General features: G+C 58.9%; 1 protein-coding gene across 4 annotated transcripts; it reads right to left on the reverse strand.

Annotated features, from left to right (window-relative positions):
- Positions 1-462: 462 nt before the first annotated feature.
- On the reverse strand, positions 463-22,351 carry SLC45A1 (solute carrier family 45 member 1). 4 transcript variants are annotated; one of them, XM_047728705.1, is made up of 9 exons: positions 22,213-22,351; positions 16,939-17,359; positions 16,254-16,346; positions 15,606-15,830; positions 10,770-11,512; positions 7,920-8,073; positions 6,258-6,434; positions 5,021-5,226; positions 2,217-2,642 (listed from the first exon to the last, which is right to left on the reverse strand). In XM_047728705.1, exons 1-9 carry the CDS (start codon positions 22,348-22,350, stop codon positions 2,379-2,381), a joined length of 2,421 nt encoding a protein of 806 aa, XP_047584661.1. In that variant the 5' UTR covers position 22,351; the 3' UTR covers positions 2,217-2,378. The 4 variants fall into 4 exon arrangements, with proteins under 4 accessions (XP_047584662.1, XP_047584661.1, XP_047584664.1 ...); XM_047728706.1 differs by lacking the exons at positions 2,217-2,642; positions 22,213-22,351 and adding an exon at positions 463-552; XM_047728708.1 differs by lacking the exons at positions 16,254-16,346; positions 16,939-17,359 and having other exon boundaries at positions 22,213-22,327.
- Between the last annotated feature and the right edge of the window lie 240 nt (positions 22,352-22,591).

A 22,591-nucleotide genomic window follows, 5' to 3' on the forward strand; every position in this document is an offset into this window, starting at 1 on the left:
GCTGGCCTGAGCGGCCAGTGCTATGCTCCGCCCACCGACTCTGTGCAGATGCCCCCGTGTAAGAGCAATCTCTGTTTACTTAGAAAGTTCTAGGAAGAAAGCCCAAGGTTTGGCAAGCCAGGAGTGAGAGGGAAACCTCCCTGTTCTTTCTCGCACGAAGATTTGACCATTTTGGGCAAAAGCATCCCAGACCAGGGGACACCCATCCAAAACCACATTTTCTAAAACATCTAAAGCTCTCGAAAGCAATGTAAACGCAGGGAGGATGAGTCTGGAGTCCAAGGCAAACCATGGGACAAACGAGGCCCAAAGGAACTGCATGACCGAAAAGTCACCAAAATTCTCTGCTTCACCTACACGTGGAGCAGGGAGGATAAGACCTGCCTCACGTAGCTTGTAACCACCAAGGGTAAAATGGCATGACATGAAGGCACAGAGAGAGGACTCACTGATTCCGACCAGGGCGGGCTGCACGGAGGAGGTGGCATTTTAGATGGATCTAAATCGATGACTCAGAAGTCAATGGGCGGCGAAGAGGTAGAAAGACTTCACCTGTGGGAAGAGCATGAGCACATCTGTGGCAGAGGGGGCTCTGGGGCTGCACGGGCTGGGAAGACAGGCAGGGCCCTCGTCAGGTGTGAAGAGTTTAGACCTGGTTCCTTAGGCTCCGAGAAACACCCCCGCCGAAAGTGTTAAGAGGGAAGGGGTGCACTGAGGCATGTTTATAGCTCCCCTAACTGCAGGGTGGAGGTTGCACAGGAAGGGTAATTGGGGGGCAAGGAAGTGGGCAGAGATCCTGGGCCAGATCTGGGGGCACAGAGAGGGGACACCTGGACTCCAAGAACCCCACAGGAGCCACCTCAATAGGCTCAGGAGACCAGCAGGCAATGGCACTGGGGAAGCTGTGGCTCATGTGGGGAGGTGGGTAAGGTGCCCTGCAGAGTCCAGGGGGTTTACACCTACTGTCCCTAATTTGTCAGACGACAGGACATGTTAACAGCTCAAAAACCTCAGACTCTCCTTAGAGGCTGGCGGTGGGCCCAGGACCCCCATTGCTTTTGGGGACTGGTGATCAGTGTTTCCTATGTGTCCCCTGAATATAGGGACCATGCAGTGGGGGTGCTGGGGGCCAGGCCCAGTTCCAGTGCAGCGGGCAGGTGCACCAGTGGCCCGCCACACCCCACCCCCTCAGGGCACACTTGGCCAGCACTCACAGTTGGGGGGGAAGAGCCCGCCCGGCTGCACCGGGAAGGGCTTCAGCCAGCTCAGGGGTCGACTGATGGAAGATGACGAGCAGACACACGGCAAAGGGCCCTCACAGAAGAAGTCTGCGACTCACGCAGTCCATCAACTGGAAGACGGTGGGTGCAGGCGGGTGGGGCAAGCTAGAGGGCAGATCTGCATTCACCAGGGCGTCCGCTCCTCCTCCTGGAGGTTCCTGCCTTCCCAGACATGCTGCGACTCAAGCATTTTGGAGCCTATGATCCCTCAAACACACCAAGCAAATTGCCACCTCCATTCTCAGATGTCTTCCTCTCTTCACCAGGGCACCGCCCTTCTCCCTAGCACAGGCTACTCCCCACCCTTGTCACCCCATCCTCCTGCCCTGCTCGTGTTCACAGCACTCACCGTGCCATCCTCGGGCACAGACCTCCGTGTATTGTCTGCCTCCTCCTACACCAGCTCCACGAGGGCGGACACTGGCTCACAGCTGGACCCCAGCACCTACCACTGCCTGCACCCCCAGGGCACTGGATGGCTGTCTGTAGGGTGGGGGGAGGGAGGGATGGATGGATGGATGGATGGATGGATGGGGGGAGAATGAACGAATGAATGAATGAATGAATGGCTGAATGGGTACAAAGCCTTCTGACCCAAAAGCACTGTGCACTCTGACTCCATTCTGGGATGCAGTGGGCAGGAGATTGGTTCTGCACCTTGGCACGATTGACCTCTGGGGCTGGAGCATTCCTCGTTGTGGGGGCCGTCCTGTGACAGTGGGAGGCCCAAGGCATCTCCGGACGGCAGGCACCCACTGGAGTTGTGACAACCAGAACCATCTCCAGACATCGCCAATGTGTTCCCGGCGGGGCCGGGGTGGCAACGTCGCCACCAGGTGAGGGCCACTGAGCTCCACCCACCTCGGAGCCCCCTCCCGAGCCCCCGCGGGGAGCAGCCCGCTCCCCAGGGCACCTCTCCACCCTTGGGAGAGCCACGACGAGAAACCGTAGGCTTCGCGGCCGCCGTTTATTGTTTTATCACATATGTACATTCCGCAGGAGGCCCGGCCCGCGTCCACCCGGGCCTCGGGCTTCTCACCGGGCGGCCCGCTCCAGACCCCTGGGCACGGGCTCGGGGCCAAGGCCGGGGCTCGGGGCTCAGACGTTCAGCAGCAGGGGTCGGTGCTCCTCCTCGGCGTCGCTGGGAGGAATCTCATAAATGACAAACAGGGAGGAGTACAAGCAGCCCAGGAAGGACACCAGGCTCGAGAAATACATGACCCCGTTGGCGCTGCCCACGGCCGAGGTCAGAGGCCCCAGCACCAGGGAGACCAGAATCTGGGCCAGGAAGTACTGGCAGCTGAGCAGGGAGATGTCCACGCCCATGCCCCGCCGGGTGCCGTCCGCGCCGGACCCTGCGAACTGACCCAGAAGGAGACACCGTCAGCCGGAGCCCTGGGCCGCGGCGGGACCCGGCCCCACGTCGCCTGCAGGCCCCGGGCCCCCGAGCGGCCCACGCGCGGCCGGGAGTTCAGCCAAGAGCTTAGTAACGTCTGTGCTCGGAGAGATGACGGCGGCGAGAAGAATCCGCGACTCACGGCCGCGGACGGAGGCTCTCCCCGGCCCAGACGGCATGGCCTTGGCCTTCCTCTCCCCTGAAAGACAGGCGGCCTGCCGGGCTGAGGGGGCACTCCGCGGCCCGGCTCATCCCCTCTCCCAGCCTCTGTCGGCTGCGCGGCCGTCACACACCCTGAAATAGCCTCTCATGGTTCCGTGCCTGCTCCTTGGGCTGCTTTGCTGAGCCCCTTGTGGCCCCTAGGGTGGACAGGCCACGTTCCCTCCGTGCCACCCTGGCACCAAATGGGGGCTTAGGGGTAAAGACATGCCCTCTGAGCAGAGCTGTTGGAGTGATGGTGGCTGGAGGTGGGGTGGGTCCCCTCCCTCTGCTCCCAGCAAGGGCCACCACCCCCCACAAGGCAGCAGATGGGTGCCCCCCGTCCCCGAGACACTGTGTGTACTGCCTGGGGCCGGCCTCCGGCATTCGGACCTCTGTGTCCTTGTGGCACCCGCAAGGTGCTCTGTGAATGCGCACGCACGTGTCCTGGGGAAAGTGTGCCTCCCCCCATGTCTATGCACAGTCGGCAAGGCCTCAGCAGGGGTGCGGGGGGTGGGGGGCTGGCGATCACAGGTGAGCCCTGAGCCTGCGATTGGGCAGAGACTGACCAGAATGTGAGCCTCTAGAAGACTCTACAAGCAAGCGGCCCAAGGCTTCCAGGGGTGCTGACCAAATTCAGTTAGAGCGACCCGAGGCTCTCGGCGTCCCTTCGCACGGGGTGGGACAGCCTCCCACCAAGAACCGGCTTTGTTCCCCGGTCTGTTTTCCCCAGTCAAGGGGGTCTCAGGCCTGCAGGGAACGGACAAGGGGATGGTGGCCACGGGGGTTGGGGGAAAGCAGAGGCCCCGGCCAACAGGGGTGGCATCACTCACGTCCCCTCCCCGCCTGGGCTGGCAGTGCAGGGCTCGCTCTCCAGCCATCACAGCCTCTGTCCCCACCGTTCCTGACCCGGGGGAGGTGCTCTCCTTGTGGCCACTGCCTGTGAGTGTGTCCTGTGAGTGTGTCTGGCTGGCAGGGAAGGGGCTGGGAGGGGCCGCCACGGCTGCCACCCTCGGGCCCAAGGGCGGGCTCACTGTCATGCCTGGAGTCCCAGGCAGGTGTGACTTTTCCCAAAAAACACCGTGCTCAGAGCCGGCCCCGGCTGAATTCATCAGATACTTGGAAGCCCCTAAAGCAACTCAGGACGCCTCCTGGGCCAAGCCTGGGGGAGAGGACAAAGCCCCAAATCAAAAGGGGGGTGTGTGTGAGAGACCCAGGGGTCAGGGCGATCTTTTAATGCAGTATTTTCAAATCTCCAAGTTACTGCAAAAAAATCCTTGGTGGGAGCATTGTCGGGGCAGGAAGGAAGGAAGCCGTGCCCCGGCCACAACTGGATGCACCTTGAAAACATGACACCGAGTGTGACACGGGTTCGCCTCCGTGACACGTCCCGACAAGCAAATGCAGAGAGGCACAAAGTGGCTTCGGGGTCTCGGGGGCTGGGGGCAGAAGGACGGGAAGGGGGACGGCTCACGGGTATGGGGTTTCTTTGGGCTCTGAATTGATGGCGGCGCGATGACCCAGGAGTGGGCAGACGGCACGGTGGTGTGCGGCGGCCCCCAGTCCGCCAGCCGCTCAAGGACAATCCACGCTGAGCCCAAGGTCAGAATCTTACATAAAGACGGGATCGAGTCTCGGGGCTTTTCCTCTGGCCTTAGGCCTCCGCCCTGGCTCGCCCGGGGGCTACAAGTTCCCGTCTTCAAAGTCCTGACACTCTGATCAGCGGAAGCCTCGGTACTCGTTCTTTCTTTAGTAATACCGGGTTAACCTTTCGTCGACCTTGACCACTGGGTGTTTTGTGTCCCAGGTGAGGGCCTCCCTTGCCTCGCCCTAGGCCCGGTGCTAACAGGCGACCCCAAAACCTGCCAGAAGGGGACACGACGGGGTGGGCCTCCCCTGCCACCGTCCGCGCTGCGCGATCCTCCCCCACAGACGGGGGGTGGCCTCCCCGGGCCTCTCCCCGCTCACATTTATGCTCTGTGCTCAGCAGCCGACTTTCTGAATGTTCAAACAGGCCCCCCATTTCCCACGCAGGGCTGCTCCCCGGGCCACGTCTCAGGTGGGGTTTCTCCAGGCCCCCGGGACGGGGCAAGCCAGGCCCAGGCGGGCCTCTTTGGGACCCGAAGCAGAAACCGGAGGCCCTTACCTTTTTGTTCTGGTAGTAATCACACAGCAGCGAGTAGGGCAGGGTGCACAGGGTGGAAAATAAAATCCCGTAGGTTATGCAGAGGGACAGGACCACGTAGAGGTTCCTGGACAGGGTGGCGAGCCCGGTCCCCAGGCCAAAGGCCAGGTAGGCAATGAAGTACAGCGTGCGGATGCTGAGGTATTCTTCTAGCTTCTCGAGAATCGCTGCGGGCCGGAAAGGCAGATGAGCAGCCCGCCGCACCCCCACTGGGCCGCTTCCCTGGGGCTGTCCCTACTGCTGGCCGGCAGCTCGCCCCAGACCAGAAGGCCTGCTTGGGGGGGGGGGGGGGAGCCTGGGGCGACGGCTCTGGGGGCACCCGGGCCAGGGGGTCTCGAGGGACGGCAGGCCCTGGGGTGGGCGCGTGGGGGTGCTGGTGAAGGGATCTTGGGCCAAAACAGCAGAAGGGCTCGGGGTGCAGGACAGGGAGGCAAAACCAAGCTGGCCTAGAGTGAAGGACGGTTTTTATATTCTTAGATGGTTTAAAAAAAAAAATCAGAAGGAGACAAGTATTTTGTGACACGTGAAAATTGTCTGAAATCCGTTCCCGTCAAACATAAAGGAGGTCCTACTGGGACTCGGCCACGCACGCGCCTTAGACAGAAGCATCTCGTCCACCCGAGGCGGCTTCCGAGCCTCTGGGGGCGCGCCCGGTGCTTCCCCGAAGGCTGTGGCCCGCGAGGCCGAAAGCGCCCACTGCCTGGCTCTTGACGGAACCCTGGGGCTGACCCCGGGGTGAAAATTTGCCGGTGCCCCACCAGCACCCAGGCTTCCCCGCAGGGACCCAGCTCGGCTTCCCGTGTCCCCTGGGTCCCCCACCGCCAACCTCAGGGTCCCCGCAGCCTCTGGGCTTAGCTCTCCCCACATACCCTCCCCCCACCCCCCTTCCCAGCTGCCCCTTCCCTCCCTCTGGACCAGTTGCCACGTTGAATCCACATGGGAAGGATGGGGGTGGTGGGGTTGGCAGACAACACCCCCGCCTAGAGGTGACCTCCGTGTTTGTCCCGAAGCCCCCACTTTGCCCTCCCTCCCCGGGCCTGGCCTTTCTGCCCGCTGGCCCCAACAGGTTGTCCCAAACAGGGGTGCCACACTCACGACTGTGAAGACCCGGACCTCCCTTCATCCCACGACCCCACTAAAGCCACACTTCCCACGGGGGCCCCCGAGCCCCCTCCGCACCCCCCAGGGCGGCGGGTACCTGAGTAGAAGGCAGCACTGAAGGCGTAAATACACATCCCCCAGCAGCCCACGGTGACCCCGCTGTTGTATTTCTGATACTCCTCCGACGTGTGCGGGGCCTTGGGGTCTCCCTGAAACACCACCTCACCCATGAAGTCCGTGTAGAACAGCAGCAGCCCCTCAAACGAGAGCCACCCTGGCGGAGGGGAAGGGCTGGTGACCAGCGGCCCTGCGGCCCCGCCTCCGCCCGCAGGTGCTTCGACCCCGGCTCAGAGTAATTCACGGTTCCTGTGGACCCGGAACCTGACGGAGAAAGTACCTGCGGCCTCGCTACCCCGAGAGCACGTGACCTCTGCTAAGCTCGCGCAGGTTCCCCAGCGGTCTTCTTCCTCTTTTTGTTTTTAAGCAAATACAGTCTTATAAACACAGGCTCTGCGGCCTGAAAGGTCCTATTCTGTCCTTTGCCTAAACACTATCGTCATGAGGAGAGCGAACCCCTCACGCCTTCCAGCTGCCTTCTCCCGCCCCTCACTCGCCTCTCTGCAAGGGGGACACGCCACGGGCACGAGGGGGTGGCACGTGACCGCGGATGCGGATGGAGGTCTGCTGGGGCCCCTCCCGTCGACACCGCAGGGCTCCGTTCCTCTGATGCCCGTGTCAGTGTCGTCTTTGGTAGAGGAAGGGGTGGCGTTTGCTGGACCTCCTGAACCCCAATAATTATCATATACACCTCCCTATGCCGTTTCGTGTTCCTAAACAGCCCCTTTCAATGGCAGCGAAGTATTGCACGAGGCAGACACGCCCTTCCTCCATCTAACCCGCTCCTGCACTGCTGGCATTTTGCCTCCCCCCGCACCCCCCCTCCCCGCCCCTGCCTCCCCGCGTCTGGCTCTCAGGAATCGTGCTGGCGGATCCCCGGGACGCAGATGCCCAGTAACAGCTCCGATCACGTCTTGCCAAGAACACCAGGGAGGGTCACCGGGGAAGGGCTCTGGGCATTTTTAAGATTCTTGCCTGGTGCTAAATTGCCTTCTAGAGAGACATCCTGATTTACGCCCCACAGTGCTCGAGAGCCCCGGAGCATCTCAAATTTGTAATCATCCTCAGAGGCTCGACAGCCTGACGGCAAGGAGATCCCAAACAATGAGATGTGAGCTCGGGCTTTTCCATGGCGATCGGAACGCCAGGGCTCGTGGGCTCAAGGCCAGTGCCGGGCACCTGCGGGCACGTGGGAGTGTCTGTGTGTGTCTGTCTTGGCTTGAGGAGGAAGACAGCAGTGAGGCCCAGATGGGCTTAAGACCCAAGCCCCATCAGCAGCGTCCGTCACTTAACTGCGAGTGGTCCGAAAAGCTTTTGGTGACGGGAATCTGGACTCGGAGGAGACCAGGTGTCCGGCACGGGGCACCTCTGTGCCCCGTTTGCTCTGTGCCTCTGTTTGGACGACCTGGCTTACTTCGGGGCTGCCTGGAGGAGGCATCTCTCTGGCCCTTCCCATGCCCCACCTTGGGTGGCATCTGGGGAGTCCACATGCATGGAAAGTGTCCCTTCGGGACAGGACGCGGGGCTCTGGGGCGCCCTGGGAGGCTGGCGGGGGCGGGAGCCCCAGGTCAGGCAGCCGCGTCCCCAGCAGCGAGCCCCAGACCGGGACGCAGACGCACGGGGAGGTTGGCCGGGGGCTCACCCAGGAAGTGGTTGACGCAGAGGTTGCGCAGGGCCTTGGGCATGTGGCAGATGGTGACGCAGAGGTGCCGCATGGACAGGGGCTGCCCCGCCGGCTCGCCGGAGCCCGCCAGCTCGCTCTCGTACTTGACGCCGTTCAGCAAGATGTTTGCCACCTGGGGAGGAAGGAGAGGAAGCGCGCACAGGCCGCTCGTCAGGGCACCGGGCTCCGGCCGTCGCGGGGACGCGTGTGTTTTGCTGCGATGAGAAAGTGAGGCAGAAACACACACGCGCACACGCACATACGCACACACACGGGCACACACGCACTCGTGTACACGCATGCACACACGCAGTGCACACACGCACCCGCACACACGCGTGCATACACACATGTACGCACATGGACACGTGCGTGCATGCACACACATGTACACTGTGCACATGGGCACGTACACAGGGCACGCATGTGCGTGCACACGCGCGTGGGTATACACACTCTCATGCACGTGCGCACACGGCATGTACACATGCACACACATGTGCACACACGCACACATGCACCCTGTGCAGCACCACCCTGAACAGGACAGCCAGCGTTAGGTCGTCTCGTCACACACCCGCAGCAGCCACAAACAAGCCCTGTGGCCACAGGGTGAGCCATCTGTGCCACGGAGAGGGAGTGGATACCTTGCCCAATGGGGGACACACTTGAAATATGAGAACTATGGGTCAGTTCAAATCCAGATGTTACAAATGTCCCTTCTTTTCTGGAACAGCAGAGTATAAAAGGGACTTATTGCAAGGGGCCTGGGATTCTGTCCCCTGTTCTCTCAGGCCGGTGGGACTCCCGCCTACATGGAGGCTGGGGCGGCCGAGGGAGCAGGTGCTGGGAGCAAACACCCTTCCTCTGGTCCTCGGCGTGGGATGCGGTCTCTCTCTGGGGCCCAGGAGCACCAGGCCCGCGGCAAACCCGCTCCCTGATTTGCTTTGCTAACCCTTCCTGGCACGGGAAGGCGTCACTCCTTGGTCGCCCTGCCTGGGTCTGGCCAGACACCAGCTGGGGGAGCCAACCGTTCTGCAAGCAGCTGGGGTGAGGAAGGGACGCCGCCCCAACTCCGGGACCGAGGGAGCCCGTGCTGCTGTCGGCCAAGTGGGGAGACCCAGAGGAAGCTAAGAGCCCAGGATACCAGGTCCATGGGCAGTCATGTCCACGGGGCTTGTCCACGGCTGCCAGAGGAAGACCGCTGAAATGACACCTGCGTGCCCACCCGAGGCTAGATGCGTTCGTAGGTAACTCACGACCTTTCCTTTCCTCAAAGAGCTGGCTCATGGGGTGCCTGGGGGCTCAGGTCATGACCTCAGGGTCCTGGGATCGAGCCCCGCATCGGGATCCCTGCTCAGCGGACAGCCTGCTTCTCTCTCCCACTCCCCCTGCTTGTGCTCGTTCTTCCTCTCTCTCTCTCTCTTTTTCTCAAATAAATAAATAAATAAGTAATTTTTTAAAGCAGGCTCATAAATGATGCTGTCCTGAGAACGGACCTAGAAGAAAGGATTCGAACGGGAGTTTCAACCGTAACTAAGGAACTGTATCTGACGCCGTCTGAACTGCTGGAAGTGGCCTCGGGTGACCCGCCATTGACAAGACCTCCCGTGGAGCGCTCTGATGTCATCAAGGGACGAGGCTAACACCCTCGAGCCATTAGATCTCTTTCTTCCAACGGTAACAGGACTGCCTAACCCTCTAGTGGGTTTCGGTTCTTCAGACGTTTTCCGGACCTGAGCCCAGGAGGTACCCTCGGGACTTCGCCACACGGACCCATCCTCACAGCAAGGGGACAGTTACTCTCAAGACGAAGAAGAGCGAACCAGACGTGTGGACGCCCTTGACCTTTAACCCGAGAGAAAAGGAAGAGCAACCTCAAAATGCGTCTCCGGTCAGCCTCTCCCGAACTGGGGCGTCCGTCAGCCCAGCCGGGCGTGGGGGCGGGGCCGCCTGGCTGAGGAGCAAACCCTCCGGGGCCTGGGGGGGCTTCAGGTCTCGGGGACACGCCGCGCAGGGCAGCAGGCCGTGCCCCCGAGTGACCGCCTGCTGCCCTCAGGGCCGCACGGTTTCGCAGAAGCTCCAGGTCCTCACCAGAACCTTCTCTCACTCTGTGACCCCGCTGGGGGCAGGCGGGCCCACCACTGTTAGGTCTGCTTCAAGCGAGCGGCAGAGCCGTTCTTTCCCTGGAGGTGACAGCGGACTCTGGCGGCGGCGAGTCTCACGTGTCGGCTGGTGGCCTCCCCGCCCATCTGATGAATACGAAACACCACACAAACAGCTCTCTGGAAAGTTCTTCACCGGCCAGTCCATGCCTCCCGCAGCCTCTTAGAATCCAGTTTCGACAGCCTCGGGGCCGGCTGAGGATGGACACCGGGAGGGCCCAGACTCGTCCGCCAGGCCTTCCGTGGGGTGTCCGTCCCGGGGGACCCTGAGCTCTGCGGGGCCCACGGTGGCGCAGCCCAAGCGCGCGGGGGGCCCTGGGAGAAACACCGCGGGTGCCTCTGACAAACGCACTCCGGGGCCCTCTGCGCCCCAACTATCTTGGGGCCAACGTGGCCGCGTTTCAGAGCAGCGTCCCTCTGATGGGGACCGGCACGTTAAGCCGCTGCCGGACCCGCGACAGGCCCTCTGAGCCCCCTGGCGCGGGCCCAGCGCCCCCCCCCGCCGCGCGCAGGCCTCTGGGCTTCGACCCACCGACGTCCGAGGCCGCTGGCCGGGGCGGGGCTCGGGCGGGTTTCCCAGAGCGGCAGCCGCTCTTTCCATCTACCTCGCGACGGGTGCGGCCCCGGCGCCCTCTGACCTCTGCCCTCCCCCCTTCACCTCTACCTGCTGACTGAAGGTCACGTTCCTCCTCCGGCTGCTCTCGGGACCGCCGCCCCCTCCGGCCGCGTCCGGGATGGCCAGGGTCTGCGGTCTCTTCAGGATCCCGGCCGACCGCGGCTTGGGGGCGTCCAGGGAGCCCACCCTCAGCACGTCCCCGTCGGGGCCCGCGGCCAGGGCCCCCTCCCGCCCGTCCCCGAGGCCGCGGTCCCGGCGGTAGAAGCCGTCGGGGGCCCGGGGGAAGCTGACGCTGAGGGCCGGCCGCGGGGCGCTGCCCGGGAGGGCCAGGTAGGGGTCGGCGCCGGCCGGGAAGCAGTCGATGAGCACGCTGTCGATGTTGGAGGTGGCGAAGGACGAGGCGAACTCGCTGAGGCCCGTCAGGGAGCCGTCCCTGCTGCTGAAGCTGCCGTACTTGGGCGTGAGCGGGCTGAGCGGCGAGATGGGGCTGGAGAAGCTGGCGTAGGGGCCGCCGGCCGCGGGGCACGGCAGGGGCTCGCCCGCCCCCTCCTCGCACAGCAGCGGCGGCGAAGGCGGCAGCGGGAGGCTGGGGCTCTTCATGGCGGCCTTCTTCTCGCCGGGCGGCCGCAGGGGTCTCTCGGGGATGCTGACCAGGGTCAGGACGGTGGTGACGCTCAGGGTGACCGCGGTGAAGATGTAGATGACCCTCAGCTGCCCGCCCAGGGCTCTCCCGAAGCTGGTTCTGTCCCAGTGGATGCCCCCGACCACATAACCGAATCCTCCTCCGAGGCCTGGGGAGAGAAGCAGGGGTAAGTACCCCCGAGCAGGCAGGGGGGTGGGGGAGGGCCCGCGCGAGTCGTGGTTCCGCGTCTGACTCAGTGGCCAAATCCGTTGCAAGGACACAGATCCGGCATCGGTCCCTCCTAAACCCCAGATAAACTGTGAAGGAGAATGGGATTCCCCTGGGGGGGCCCCTCTCCTCTAAGGGCCACCCCCTGGGGCTGCCTGACCCCAGAGCAAATAGCATGGTGCCCATCCGTCCACATCTGTCCCAATTACCTGTGGCTTTGCTGGATTACTGAATGTCCACACTGGCTCACAGTCCCCTTCGAGGAGGCCCAGCCCCCCAGGGTCACTGCCAGGCAAACAGGGAAGATCTCATCTCCAACACACAGACCACACACACACGTGGGGGGTGGAATTCACGTGGCCACCCTGGTCGTGCTCGCCTGAGGCCCGCGTCCTCATGTGCGGCCACCACTAGGGGTCACCCCCAATGGTGACCAAGGACGGCCGCCCTCGCTCTCCGGCTCAGCAAGCCAGCAGGAAACAACAAGGCTGCAGGGACCCGGTCCTCTGCTCCTGCTCGCGGCACCCCACGGCCTCGGAGAACAGGTGCATGGCAAGCTGATGCACGCAGCACGGCGTAAAAATGTGGGCGATGCCACGTTGTGCCCAGCCAGCAGCACTTAGCTCCAGAAAGTTCTGTTTCCCCGTCGCCCGCTCCCACATCCCCAGCACCCCTGGCCCACCTCGCTGCTACATCCCGGGGACTGCGGCCTTATCTTATCTCGAGTTCAGAGACATTTCCAGCTGGTTGGGAGGTGAGTTTCCTCCGTTTTCTCCTGCTGCGGCTGAATGCAAACCACCCGTGCGACCTGGCCGCCCTCCGCCTTGGGGAGAACCGGCCACTTGTAAAGCGGAACTTCTGCGGCAAGGCCTGGGCTCAGACACCCGCAGCTCAGCCTTCCACGGGCCCCTCAAGCTGCCACGTGGCCCTGAAACCCATCACTTCACGGTTTCCCCCCCCGAAGCGCCCCCATCTGTCCCCGACTGTCCCTACGGGCCTTGGAATTTCACGTCGCCCCTCCTCTTGGTATTCCTAACTCCCCACCTTTGTGGTCCCCACGAGCGTCTCCCACCTCTCTCCAAGACACAATTGCTATTTTGTGGCCCTTAAATAAGGTCAGATTTGAGATGACCTCTATTGACCTTTTTTTTTTTTTTTTTTTTTTAAACAATGACTGAAGCAAATATATTCTCAGGGGGAAGAAACAAGACATCGCTCGGCCTCGAAAACACAGACAACCCGATTCAAACATGGTCGAAGGACTCACAGATCTGTTTCCCACCTATTTCTCCCAGGAAGACACACCAATGGCCGGGAGGCGTCAGGGAAATGCAAACCAAAGCCACAATGAGATCCCGCCTCACGCCCGTCAGGACGGGTTGTATCAGAACGACGAGACAATAGCAAGTGTTGGCGGAGACGTGGGGGAAATCGGGGCCTCCGTGCCCCGCTGGTGGGGCATAGAATGGGGCAGCCACCACGGAACACAGTGTTGGTGGGGGGCTCCTCAGAAAATTTAGAATCGAATTACCGTACGATCCAGCACCTTCACGTCTCGGTTTAAAGCCCAAAGAACCGAAAGCCCCCCAAGTCTGTAGCAGCGTGGGTCACAACAGCTGCAACGTGGCAGCCGTCTAGTGTCCAGCAAGAGGGGAATGGAGAAGCCGGATGCGATCTCTGCGCACAACGGTGCGTTATTCCAGCACACACTGGAGGGACATTCTGACACCTGCCACAACAGGGACGACCATTGTCCGAAGTGAAATCAGCCAGTCACAAAAAGACAAGCACCGTGTGAGGCCACCCACAGGAGGGACTCAGAGCTGTCGAAATGGCAGAGACAGAGAGAGCACATGGTGAGCCTGCGGGCTGGGCGTGGGGGACGGGAGTTAGTGTTCAGTGGGGACAGAGTTTCAGTTTTATAAGATGAGAAAGTTGTGTGTGTGTGTGATGGGGGTGGGCGGTGGTGATGGCCCCACCACAACGGGAGTGTGCTCGATGCCACCAAACTGTTCACCTAAAATTGGTTAAGATGGTGTAATTTTTTTTTTTTAATGATGTGTATTCTAACAGAACAAAAAAAGAAATGAGGGACACCCGGGTGGCTCAGTCGGTTAAGCATCCGGCTCTTGATTTTGGCTCAGGCCATGATCTCAGGGTGGGGAGATCGAGCCCAGGGTCAGGCTCTGTACTCGGCGTGGAGTCTGTTCGAGATTCTCTCTCTTTCTGCCTCTGCCCCTCCCCCGACTCGTGCATCTGTGCATGTGCTCTCTCTCTCTCTTTCTCTCTCTCTCCAAAATAAATAAATAAATCTTTTTATAAAGAAAAGAAAAGCAACAATTCAGAAGACTGTCAAGTAAAAAACGGGGTCCTCCTTGCTCCCCCCCACACTCCAGCACTGGCCCCGCCGAGAGCCCTGAAGAAATTCCCTGCCCCCAAGCACACATGTGTACAAACAGAGACAGAGGGCATTTTCTAGAAGAAACAGCTGGGATTGGACAGACTGAGCCGTTTGCCCAACATCGCGCTGAACAGGAGGAAAAGCCCAGAACTGATTCAGGCTTCCCGATCGAGGAGCCGCCGGCCTCACCCCCGTGTTCACCCAGGTCCTGCGCAAGCCGGTCTTGTTACGTCTTCCCCTTGACCTTTAGAAACACTTCCCGACGCTTTCTTGAACGGGACCGTTTTAGTCCGTGTTTCATAGAAGAAAGCCGAAGTACTGCTTTCCCGGGGATACTGTGATAAGCAAACATCGTACTGAATTCTCCTGTCCGCAGTCAGTTCTTTCGAAGCGTTCTCGTGTGGGGTCACGGAGGGTAAGGCTCGCCCTCCGCACCCCTCCCTTCTGCTCACCGCACGGGCTCTGCGGCTCCGTGGTCATTCCTGCCTCATGTCTCACTTCCCGAGGCTCGTTTCTCCCATTGGCCGCACATGCAGCTCGGGCGTGTGTGTGTGTGTCCGCGGCACGTGTGTGTGAGTGCGTGGCACTCGCGTGTGCTCTACTCCTCATCAGAGGCAGACTCTGTATGTGACAATTTCCCTGCTCACTCCACTGTGACCGGTCAGTACCCAGGCCACACGCGACCACACCAGCTGCGGCAGAGCGGGGAGCCCTGGCCGGTTCCCTGACACACCAGGTCCACGGAGGCCCAACAAGGCGACGCTCTGCCTCCTTATTTCGACCCTCAAGGGTGTGAACAGCCAAACTTTTTATTGTCTACATGATGCCACTTTTCTGTGGACTTTTTGCCTTTTTTGGTGGGGGTGACATCACCGTTTAAAATGGCCCCCGCGTGTCGCGCTCATCCAGGAGGCGGTGCTGTGTCTTAGGGGGCAAACATGTGCGTGAGGTCAGCTGACACATGTTCTGGCGCTGTCGGCCACGCGCCCGTGTTTGTGGATCTGTGATCCACGTTCAGAAAGTGTCTTTAGACAGAAACGCAGAAAACAGGTTGAAGTGCTGATGGGGTTGGTGAGAGTGAGACCCAACCCTGTCCCCTTCCTGGGCAGGGACTCCGAGCTGGCGAACTCAGGGCTCGCGGCGACTTTGTAGACAGTAACTCCTCGAATGGCGAGAATCAGGTGCCCGCAGGCACACGCACTCGGAGACTTACACACGCACATGTGTAGCTCGTGCACGTAGGCGCGCAGGCCAACACTACAGAATACTGCTGAACTATATCGTTTGAAATAGGTATTTTCAGTCAGCTCATGGTTCATCCATTTAGTTGAGTGGTTTTTTTTTTAAGATTTTATTTATTTATTGGACACACAGAGAGAGAGAGAAAGTTTGCACAAGCAGGGGGAGCAGCAGAGGGAGAGGGAGAAGCAGGCTTCCCGCAGAGCAGGGAGCCCGATGTGGGGCTCGATCCCAGGACCCCGGGACAATGACCTGAGCTGAAGGCTGACCCTTCACTGACCGAGACACCCAGGCGCCCCCCCCCCCCATATCTGAGTTTTACAACTTGGGTTTTGCACTGGGGCGATCGGAAATGCCCCCATGAAAGTCGCCGCTGCGCCAACCGGAGACCTACCTGCCAGGAGCGCGTGGATGTTGAGGCCGCGGTCCTGGTCCGCGGGGCTGCACACGTCCATCATGTAGGCGTGGCTGGGGTTGTCGGCAGAGTCGGCGCTGAAGTCCATGAGCACCACCCCGCACACGGTCAGGAGGAGGCCCCACTCGTGGTTGTCGGCCGAGTCAGCCAGCGCCGTGCCCAGGTCCCTGCCGTTGAGCAGGAGCGAGAGGCCCAGCAACGCCCCTGCGGATGGAGAAACAAAGTCACGTCCTGGAACGCGGAGCAGCTCTGTCCTCCCCCACCCCCCCCCAGGCTGGCCCCGAGAGTTCATTTTCCACCAAACTTTAAGCAGAGCCCATGGGAAAAGTCCCCTCCAGAATCACCACGGTTTTTGGTTTTTTGGTTTTGTTCTTGATTTTGCTTGCATTGCGGTCTTTATTCGGTCAAGCAGAGTGGGAAGGACCTAAACCTTAACTCGTTCTTGGAAAGCCCAGGGCGAGAGACGGCCGGTTAACTTGGACCGGGTACAGGGCACTCGCTGCCCCCCACCCGTGGAATTTTATCTGTGTTGCTGCTTTGGTCAACGCTATTTTAGATTTTGCTAAGAGGAAGCAGTTGGGGACTTTTTTTTTTTTTCCACTTTATTTCAGTTCCAAAACAACAGACCTATAGCCAGGACAAGAATGAAAGGGCGTCTCCTTCCAAACCTTGAGGTACATCGGTCACTCCAAGCACCCAGCAGTGGCTGCAGTAGGAATCCTGAAACAGAGCGGGCCAGGGGTCACTGCCGGGGTCCCCCCCCAACCCACCCCGCACGCCGCGCTGGACAGAGACAGCCCCGTCACAGCCCTCAGACACCTGCCCCCAAATGTCCCAGAGCGTCAAGTGAATAAAGTATGGAACTTGGGGCACACAACCCCAAAGAAAACCGGAAAAACAGAAGACAGACTCTTGGAATAGCTCGGCTTCTGCCCACATTTTCTACTCAGGCCCCTGTAAGGCACTAAGCGGCCATGACCTTCCTCGGGAATCCGCAAAATTCCAGGACCTCCCCAGACCCAAACCACATCAAGCTTTGGGGCTTGGATCCTCCAACGACAGCTCCGTGTGCGAAGGCGGGAATCCCTGGGGTCTGTGAAATGCCCATTCTGTGGTCTGATTTAGACAAAGTCACTTAAACTACGGGGTGTGGTGACCCCACTGTGTTCTCCCATGGCTCCAGCCCATGAATGTAGCTTCCCTCTTGCTCCCCCTCGTCCCCTTGGGACCCTCTAGCTCTTCAACTCAGGCTTCCGGAAGCTTCCAAAGGTGTCCAGAGGCCATCCGCCATTGGGGCTGAGCTGGGGCTCACCGAGGATGGGGCTGATGAACCACACCAGGCTGTAGAGCTGGTCGGGCAGGCCCATCTGCAGGAGCACCGGGGTCACGTACGCCGTCTCCATGGCATAGCTGAACTCGATGCCAAAGAGAATGCAGCCATTGAACAGCAGCTCCCGGAAGGACCTCTGGGGGTGCAGGTCCCCGAAGTCCACCAGCTCGATCGGACATGGGGTGTTGGGGGGTGGGGGTGGGGAAGGGCGAATGCATTTCCTCCTCTTGGGGTGTCGTTTGAAGTTGTTAGCCCGGTGGCTGATATGCCGGGTCACGGACCCCGAGTAGCCCGAGATCTGAGACCTCCAGAAGTCCTGAGGAGCCAAACTGGGGAACAGGGCCTCTCCTGGAGGGGTGCTGCTCGCCGGGGGGATCATCGTAGGGGGGGCCGGTGGGTGTTCCTGTGGGGAAAGCCCGTTTGGGGGCGACAGTCACTCACCAGGGCCTCCGCCATCAGAGTTAATCTTTCCAGGTGGCTCCCCCCCACACACCCCCTGACTGGCATCTGCTTATCCTTGTCCTGCGGGAAGGGAGGGGTTCTCAGAGGCTAGCAATGTGCCCCCCCAGAGTGGAGGCCTGCTGCTCGGGGATGAGACCAGGAGACCACAGCCGGCACTCTCTCACCGCTCAGGGGGATGACCCCCGTCCTCAGGTCCCTGCACTCCAGCTCAAGGGGACCGTCCCCTAAAGAGGCTCCAGAAGGAGGGCCAGGCAAGGCACCTCCTGGAAGGTGGGAGCAGCCGGGCTCCCTCTGGCTCTGAAGGGTGCCAGACTATTTTAGGACCTGCACCCATATTCAGGATGAATTTTACCCCGGGGAGCAGAGAGGTGGGGAGACCAGACTTGGGGCAGGACCTGAGCACCTGTGCTCGGTCAGGGGACAGCCCTTCCTTCACGGGGCGGAAAGTCACAGCGGTCCCCCTGCCTGTCACTATGTCTCCTCTTCCTGGGAGGCTGGGGCCCTTGCCTAAAAGCAAATGCTTGAGTTTAATTCCAGGCCTTTCCTTACAGCCCCAGTGGATGAGTGAATCTTTAGTCAAGTCAGGAGAACTGAGAGTTTGCTCTTGTTTGAAAATCCGCTCTTTAAAGAAATAAACCAAACACCCTGAATCCCACGTGTCCTAGATGACACCCTGAGTAATCTGTTTATGGGGCGGGGGGTGGGGGGGAAGCAGGGGACACAAAGAACTAGGGAGGATGATAGATAGATAGCCTCTGTCTTTAAATCATCCTGTAGACGAACTTCCCCCACGCCCAGGCCCCGGGTAGGGAATTAGCAAGGACTCTGGCCTGGGCTCGTGCCCCCTGGAGTCTGCAAACTGTCGCCTAGAGGCCTGTTCCTGGGTGCAGCTGTTTTCACTGCTTCGGAATGAATCTAGATGGTAAATATTCAAAGAACTGATTCTAATACGTTGACCCGTGCATTTTAGCCAATGTCAATTTTACTAAGCACAGGGAGAGGAAGGCTACCAAGATCAGAGGGAAAGAGCCGGAGACAAACACACGAGGGGCACCTTTGAGGGTTCTGGCCAGCCTTGGTGACAGCCTACCCCGTCTGCTCACGACAAAGCAATTGCCTATTTTCCTTTGAGCTCTTGCCTGAGAAGTGGGCTCCAAACTCAAGACAACTTTCCCAACATCGATGGGCTTCCTGACCAGGACTGTTGTTAGTTACCATGATAAATGTTACCGGCTTCCCCCGCCCCCCGCCAAAACTACTTTTAAGCTTTAAAAATGAAGCTCTGATTTCTGATGTTAACTCACCACCCTCCACCTTGTTATCACTAGTCTGTAAGCTCTTTATGAAGCCCTCATCCGAAATACCTCGTCCAAAATGCCTCGTCACTCCAGATTTGTCTCCTAAACTCCCTCCCATCTACTCAGGGGTTGTCTTCCTTCTGTCTGGAAGACAGCGGCGGTGGAAGTGATGTTCTTGAGAGACACCCCAGCAGAATGCAAAGCCCCGTGTTAACCCAACCACCCATTCGTCCACCCATTCATTCTCCCTTCCACCTACCCATCCATCCCACCTATAACCACACCCCACCCATTCCTTGTCTAGTCCGCCCTTCTCCCTTCCAAACACCCATGCCTCACCCACCTGTCCTTCACCTACACACCCATTCTCCCATCTGGCTGAGTACTAAGTACCAAGACTCCGAGGCCTCAGAGATAAAAGAAAGGCAAAGTTTTGGCCCCTGAGTTGGGTGGAAAGTGGAGGGAAGGAGTCTAAGCAGCGGGAAGCACCTGCATCAAGGAGATGCACGTGTAGCCGTTGGGCGCCAGATCTGTGGTGAGAGGAAGTCATTGGGGAGGGATAAGCTGGCGACGAAGGGCCTTGTGGCCCTGCTGAGAGACGGGTTTCTTTTATGTTGTTTTGTTTTGCCTTTTTTTTTTTTTTAAGATTTTATTTATTTATTTGACAGAGAGAGCGAGAGCAGAAACATAAGCAGGGGGAGTGGGAGAGGGAGAAGCAGGCTTCCTGCCGAGCAGGGAGCCCGATGCGGGGCTCGATCCCAGGACCCTGGGATCATGACCTGAGCCGAAGGCAGACGCTTAATGACTGAGCCACCCAGGCGCCCTGTTTTGTTTTGCTTTTAAGATTTTATTTATTTACTTGAGAGAGAGAGAGAGAGCACAGAGGTAGAGGGAGAGGCAGACCCCACGCTTGAGCAGGGAGCCCAATTCAGGATTCGATCCCAGTACCCTGAGATCATGACCTGAACAAGAAGGCAGATGCTTACCCACTGAGCCACCCAGCCGCCTCTGCTACGAGATGGATTTCACACTGAGAGGCCAGGGATGGACATACCCAGAGACCCAATCTACTCTTCCTTCTTGGACAGCTGGGGATAAGATGGCTTATCTTGTGACCTTAGAAACATCCCATGCTCTCTCTAAAAGAAGAAAAGATATACCTAAAAACTGTGTAGGCAAGGTATACTTCATTAAAAACGTAACTGGGGCGCCTGGGTGGCTCAGTCGGTTGAACATCCTGACGATTTCAGCTCAGGTCGTGAACTTAGGATCGTGATGTCCAGCCCTGCATTGGGCTCCGTGTTCAGCAGGGGAGTCTGCTTGAGAGTCTCTCTCTCTCCCTCTGCCTTCCTCCCTTCCAACACACACACACACATACACACACACTCTCTCTCTGTCTAAAATAAATAAATCTTTCTTTAAAAAAACCTTTATGAAGAGGAAGTCAAACTTCATTTTTTTTTTTAAAGCTAAATTCTTGATTCTGTTCCTCCTGTTCTAGCTTGGCCCATCATAAATACTCCAGAAAAATCTGTCCTTTGGCCAGTCTTGCCTTCCAAAACCCAGGTGCCTGTTAGCATTTCCTGGAGTTTCACTCATTCCTTAAAACCACAGAAATAAGGAGCCCTTTGAACACTGAGTAATGACACCATCTGCTTAAAAGTCAGAAGGGAGACCTTTAGCACAGGTGTGTGGGAGAGCTTGACCTGACCCCATCTGTCCGGTCAGACCCCACCCCCACTATGGTGACTACTCCCTCTTGGCCTCTGTACCGGCTCCTCGCCCCTGCACAGGGCACCACTCTTTCCCATCAGCATTTTACCCCCATAAAGGGAACTTAGTGCACGGGCAATAGACATCTTGCCTTTTGTTTTGGAACCACGGTCCAGTTTGGAAGAATTTCAGATTTAGATAGCATATGGTGGGAGCACACTCTTGCAAAGGGTTATGAACTGTGTGGCTAGCCCGTGTCTCTGCCTCTGATGTGACCACGTCACCAACACCCACCCACCACGCCCAGCGTTCAAACACAGCCCAAAGCCGGTTCTAGCCAAAGGGAGACCCCCACTCCCTTGCCTTACCCCCCCAGCATCTAAGCCAGAAATGAAACCTGGACTTCTCAGAAGTCTTCCTGGAGGGTTCATTTTTGAATTGGGGGATCGGCGTTACTATTTTGTTTCAAGAATACATTTATTAAAAGCTGTCCATGAAAGTTTAAGAAGAATGCTTTAAAATTCAAAATAATGAAATAGTGAAATTTCAAAATAGTGAAATTTAAAATAATGAAATAGAATTTTAATACATGAATACAAATATTTACCAGACCATCTTGCTATCCTGATCACACTATGAGCATTAGTTCAGTTCCAATATACATATATATATATTTATATATAAATATATAGAGGTATAGACATATATATATATATATGTCTATCCCTGGCCCCACAAAGGTTCTAGGCTGTGCCCACCGTGTTTCTTGAATACAGGGGATGTTTCAAGTAACAAATCCCTCAAATGGCACCAGACGATTAAACCACAAATGATTAATAACAATGCCCATGTCAATTGAATGCTAAAAATTACCCTACTATGAGCCAAATCATTTCCTCATCTCTCTCTCCTCTTCTTTATAGGACACAGGCTTTGCACCTGGGGTCCCACGGGACCACATCCCTTCCCCACTCTACCTTCCAATAATTCCCAAAGCTAATACTTCGAGGAAACCTTCCCAAGTCAGCGAAGGGCTGCGTGGACCCGAGGAGGTGTTCTAAATGGTTACTGACTCGGGGCCCATCCCTCACTTCAGCTCTCCAGAATCCCGCCCCTCCCTGACAACCAATTGATCCCCAAAGCCCTGGTCAGTCACTGAACCTGGGTTTCCTTAGCACCTGACTCTACTTCCCTATAAAAGCTGAAAAACAGAAGCAGTATGGTAGCCTCAGAAATAATTTGAGAAGTTATTTGTTGATGAGATCAGAATGAACTGAATTGCCATCAGCCTCCCGTTTCAGCCCTGGCGAGGAAGCAGGAACCCTCCTGGGCCATGAACTCACCATCAGCTTAATCCTGGGAAGCTGACAGAGGTCCTCCCAGAAGCCCCTGCCCTCTGGAGGGTTCAGCCTCAGGCGGGAGGCGAACCGGAAGCTGATGACACCTGCCCAGGTGACCCGGGACCAGGCCTCTGGCACCAATGAGCACAGCGTTAGCCTGGGGCAAATGGCAGCGTGTGCGCGCCCTGCTGGCCAGGGTGAAACCAAGCTGTCAGCCAGCCGCTACCCACCAGTGGGCCCGGGGTTCTGCGCTCGGGTGGTGGGGGGCGCGACACCGGGGGCTCCATTTACAGGTCAGTTAGTTAGACATTAAGGAAGAACAAAGGTCTCCGGGCCAACCTCCAGTCCCAATCCTGGCACTCTGATCACCCGGGGGCCTACGCCGAGTCGCTCCAGCGCGGAGCCGGGAAGCTGTGCGGAGCGCGGGGAGGAAACGGGGGTACCTGTGGTTCGAGACAGGAGGCATCCCTTTCCGAGGCCGGGCTCCCGCCTGGCCCGCGCACAGCTCGGGTCCCTGCCCGGCAGCCCCCGGCCCGCTGCTGCTGCTGCTGCTGCTGCTGCTGCTGCTCCTGCTGCAGCATCACCCCGCGGGGCGGGGCCGTGACGTCACGCTGCATCCCGCGCCGCCCGGGGCCGGTACCCGCAGAGCATCCTTAAAGCGGCACCGCCCCGCAGCGGCCCGCACCCCTCCCGCCTCCAGGGCTCGCCCGAAAGCCCCAGAAACAGGCCCACTGTTGACTTCTGGTGGCCTCAGGCATTCCCCTCCCCCCCAATATTGCAGTTTTCCTTTAGGAATGTGTTGGTTACGGATGAATCTGATAA

This window comes from Lutra lutra, chromosome 4, assembly GCF_902655055.1.
Source record: "Lutra lutra chromosome 4, mLutLut1.2, whole genome shotgun sequence".
NCBI lineage: Eukaryota > Metazoa > Chordata > Mammalia > Carnivora > Mustelidae > Lutra > Lutra lutra.

Bases quoted from the DNA above. Each gene is read 5' to 3' on its own strand.
- SLC45A1 (XM_047728705.1), bottom strand. From the start codon at position 22,350: ATGCTGCAGCAGGAGCAGCAGCAGCAGCAGCAGCAGCAGCAGCAGCGG. The intron at 16,347-16,938 runs GTGAGCCCCAGC...GCTCTGTTTCAG, and splicing joins GTTCATCAGCCCCATCCTCG to GATTCCTACTGCAGCCACTG. The intron at 11,513-15,605 runs GTAGGTCTCCGG...TTCTCTCCCCAG, and splicing joins CATCCACGCGCTCCTGGCAG to GCCTCGGAGGAGGATTCGGT.